Source organism: Olea europaea, chromosome 12 (genome assembly GCF_002742605.1).
Source record: "Olea europaea var. sylvestris chromosome 12, O_europaea_v1, whole genome shotgun sequence".
NCBI lineage: Eukaryota > Viridiplantae > Streptophyta > Magnoliopsida > Lamiales > Oleaceae > Olea > Olea europaea.
In genome coordinates this window covers 15264942-15268249 of record NC_036248.1, presented here as the reverse complement: position 1 = coordinate 15268249, position 3308 = coordinate 15264942, and the positions used below count along the sequence as shown (strand labels likewise).

The following is a 3308-nucleotide window of genomic DNA, read 5'->3' as shown; positions in this document are numbered from 1 at the left end:
AAACCTCCACCGCCAATTTCAAGAAAAGGACGTATTGCCACTTCTTTCCAAATTTCAAGCCCTCTAATTCCAATAAAATTGTCAAATTTCTAAACAGTAATTCCAACAATTCCTCAATAAAATAAAATATCCAATACCATGGCGTCGGGTAAATTTCATCTTATGTCACCAAACGTTTAATGAAATTTCAATTGGATCATTAAATTTAATTTAATTTCAAATTTCACCTAGTCCACCATATTAAGCCACTTATCGTCCCACAAAACTAACAAAAACTCCTTACTCTTAATCTGAAATAAATAGGGGCAAAAAAATTAAACATTTTCCCTTACCTTCACCTCACGAGCTCACTACTTATACAAAGATTGATTTTTATGCATTAATCAATTTCTAAAAGGTCCTATCTTATTGAGTAGGTCTTAGTTGATAATCACATTCTACTTGATATTCCACATAATCAATACTTATAAATAAAAGGGCCATGCTATACGTCCAGGGTGCCAAATGGCGCCCTTGTCTGTCCAGGGCCCATAATCAAATTATACCTGATATTCCTCATAATCAATACTTACAAATGAAAGGGCCATGCTATACGTCCAGGGTGTCAAATGGCGCCCCTGTCTGTCCATGGCCCATGTGGCCCTGGACAAGTATCTTTATCCGAAATGAAAATGGTTAAACAATGATAATGTCAATTTCTTAAATTAAAAAGTCAATATATATATATATATATATATATTTCAACACTTTTATTATGAGGTGTTGTAGCAGTAAGCAGAGTGATGGTTAATCAAGAAATTTTCATTAATTTGAAATTTGACAAGTGAAATTTGAAATTAAATTCTTAATCGATTGAGAATTGGGTGACCTTAGATGAAATTTTCTCCATTTCAGTCCCTATATAAATTCGCAACAATGCACACCTACCGATCAAAGCAAAAATGGAGTCAAATTCCAAGTTGAAACTGTCCTTCTTCTTCTTCTTCTTCTTCTTCTTCTTCTTCTCTCTCCTCTCTCTCTCTTGTTCATCTCAAATTCTCTCTACAAACACCACACCTACAGTATACGAAGTCCTCGAAAAATTCGACCTTCCAAGAGGGCTCTTGCCAGATTCAGTCACTTCCTACACACTCTCAGACGATGGCAAATTTGAAGTCAACCTGAAGAAACCGTGCTACATACACTTTGATTATTTGGTTTATTATGAAAAAAAGATTACTGGGAAACTGAGTATAGGGTCAATCTCTGATTTGAAGGGCATTCAGGTTAAGAGGTTCTTATTTTGGTTTAATGTTGACGAGATCAAGGTTGACTTGCCGCCTTCCGATAGTATTTACTTCACTGTTGGGTTTATTAACAAGGAACTTGATGTGGATCAGTTCTTGACTGTTCATTCTTGCAAAGATAAGGCTTTATCGGCTCTGCCTTGCGGCGGCGGCGGTAGTGGGCGACAGTCTTTGAAGAAGATTTTTCAGGTATATTAAAAAATTTTAATGGGATTTTCTTGATGACTATCAAATTTTTTTGGGAAAGATGACTGATCTTTATGCTTTCTTTATGATTAATTAGTTTCTTGTTATCAATTTTTGTCATTTCTTGTTAAGAGGCGGATTATCTACATGTATGATATATGCTTTTCCATCTGAAATTGGATTTCGGGGTCTGATTTACCGATTTAGTTATATGATTCAGATTACGGTGGAAATACCCACATGTTCTGTTTGATTAATCACTTTGTTCAACTAGACAATTTAGGCGCCTTAATATTCTTACTGTATATAAAGAACTTTTAGTGGCCAGTACTTGACACACACAGAGATATGAGGGGGGTTATATCACTTTTGTTGAATCAGTATAATTCAGGGAATTGGGGAGTGCTTTGCCCGTTTTCGTTTGAGGATTTAATCCAAAAGAGGATTTTGGGAAGGTAGTTGGGAAAAAATTATATGGATTTTTCTTAATTATAGCGAGAAGTCTTCTTTTTCTCTGATATAAGGAGATCTCTTTCCAAGCCATGAGCGATCTGAGGTATTAGTGTTTGTTCAATTACTGTAAGGATTGCATTCAAATTAGGGGTCTGGGTTAGTTAATCATTAAAGTTTCTTTACTCTTTACCTTTTCTTTGCTTTCTAATGGTATTGTATTCTTATGTCGCCTTTACGGCTACTGTTATTGGATTTCTGATTAGTGGGATTTTCCTCGTTGTTACAGAAAGTTTTTTAGTTGATCTTACTATGTATACAAGAACTTACGAAGCAGTCATTTTGTGCAATATGGAAATTGAGCAAGTATTGTGTTGGCAGATTTATGTCTAAAGTTTCAATTGGGAGTTTATTTATCCAAAACAAAATGAGAACTTATTTGCGAGTTGATTTCATTTATGTATAACTGTATGAAATGGTTAACTAACAAACATGATAGTGCATTTGTGTCTCGTGTTCTCGAGTTTGCGACATTATTTTTAAGTAAATTTTGAACTTTCCCTTCGTCTGTGCATATTCATGATGAAGTTTGAGGGTTATAACTATAGAATTGGTGTAGTAGTTGTCTCTTTAGTTGATGTATAATTAGATGCAGATGAGAGTAAAGAAAGGTAACCAGGAATTTCAGATTTATAACCTTGTTATATTTTTCAAGATATTTTATGGCAGATGAGAGATTTCATCGGTATTAGAGCAAGATTCTATCCTTTGTAACATAGTAATTGTTGATTTAGTTTTTACCGTTCAGTTAACTCATTCAACTTCACCTCGTTTACTTTCTTGAAATTACAGATTCCAACTCCTTTGGATGATATCCCAATGCTCATGACGGAATAGTCTATGCCAATTATGTGTCTCATCCGAGGAAACAGAGCATAATCATGTAGAATACTTGGGATCCTATGTAGTTTAACTGTATATGCAAGGACATGTAATATACTATATGCCATGGAATGTACGTTGTATTGGGGGAAAAAACAAGGAATTTGCTTTAAATGTACTATGATCTACTTGCGTGCTATCTGAATAGTCAATTACCGAAAATAACTAGAAATGTCGTTTGCGCATTTTTTTTTTTTCTGCATCGGTTGTTTCCTATTTATTCTTTTTGTATCTTGCCAACATTATGACCCGAAACCAAGCTCATGATGAGGGAACAGAACATTTCTAACAGCCCCCATATAATCAACTTCTCTGCAAGGTGTACATCTAAAAGAACATGCACAAAAAGGGGTGAAAAATGCATACAAGAGAAAAGTGGTGCTAAGTATAATATTACAACAGCATCAAAAGTTAAAAACGGTCGACGAAATATCCTGATGGGGA

At 34.7% G+C, this 3308-nt stretch overlaps 1 protein-coding gene across 1 annotated transcript; it reads left to right on the top strand.

Annotated features, from left to right (window-relative positions):
* Positions 1 to 922: 922 nt before the first annotated feature.
* On the top strand, positions 923 to 3049 carry LOC111405837. Its single transcript, XM_023034898.1, has 2 exons — positions 923 to 1475; positions 2775 to 3049. Exons 1-2 carry the CDS (start codon positions 942 to 944, stop codon positions 2817 to 2819), a joined length of 579 nt encoding a protein of 192 aa, XP_022890666.1. The 5' UTR covers positions 923 to 941; the 3' UTR covers positions 2820 to 3049.
* The last annotated feature ends 259 nt before the right edge of the window (positions 3050 to 3308 follow it).

Excerpts from the sequence above, each read along its gene's own strand:
- LOC111405837 (XM_023034898.1), top strand. The coding sequence starts at position 942 with ATGGAGTCAAATTCCAAGTTGAAACTGTCCTTCTTCTTCTTCTTCTTC. Across the intron at positions 1,476-2,774 it reads CTTTGAAGAAGATTTTTCAG|ATTCCAACTCCTTTGGATGA; the intron begins GTATATTAAAAA and ends TTGAAATTACAG.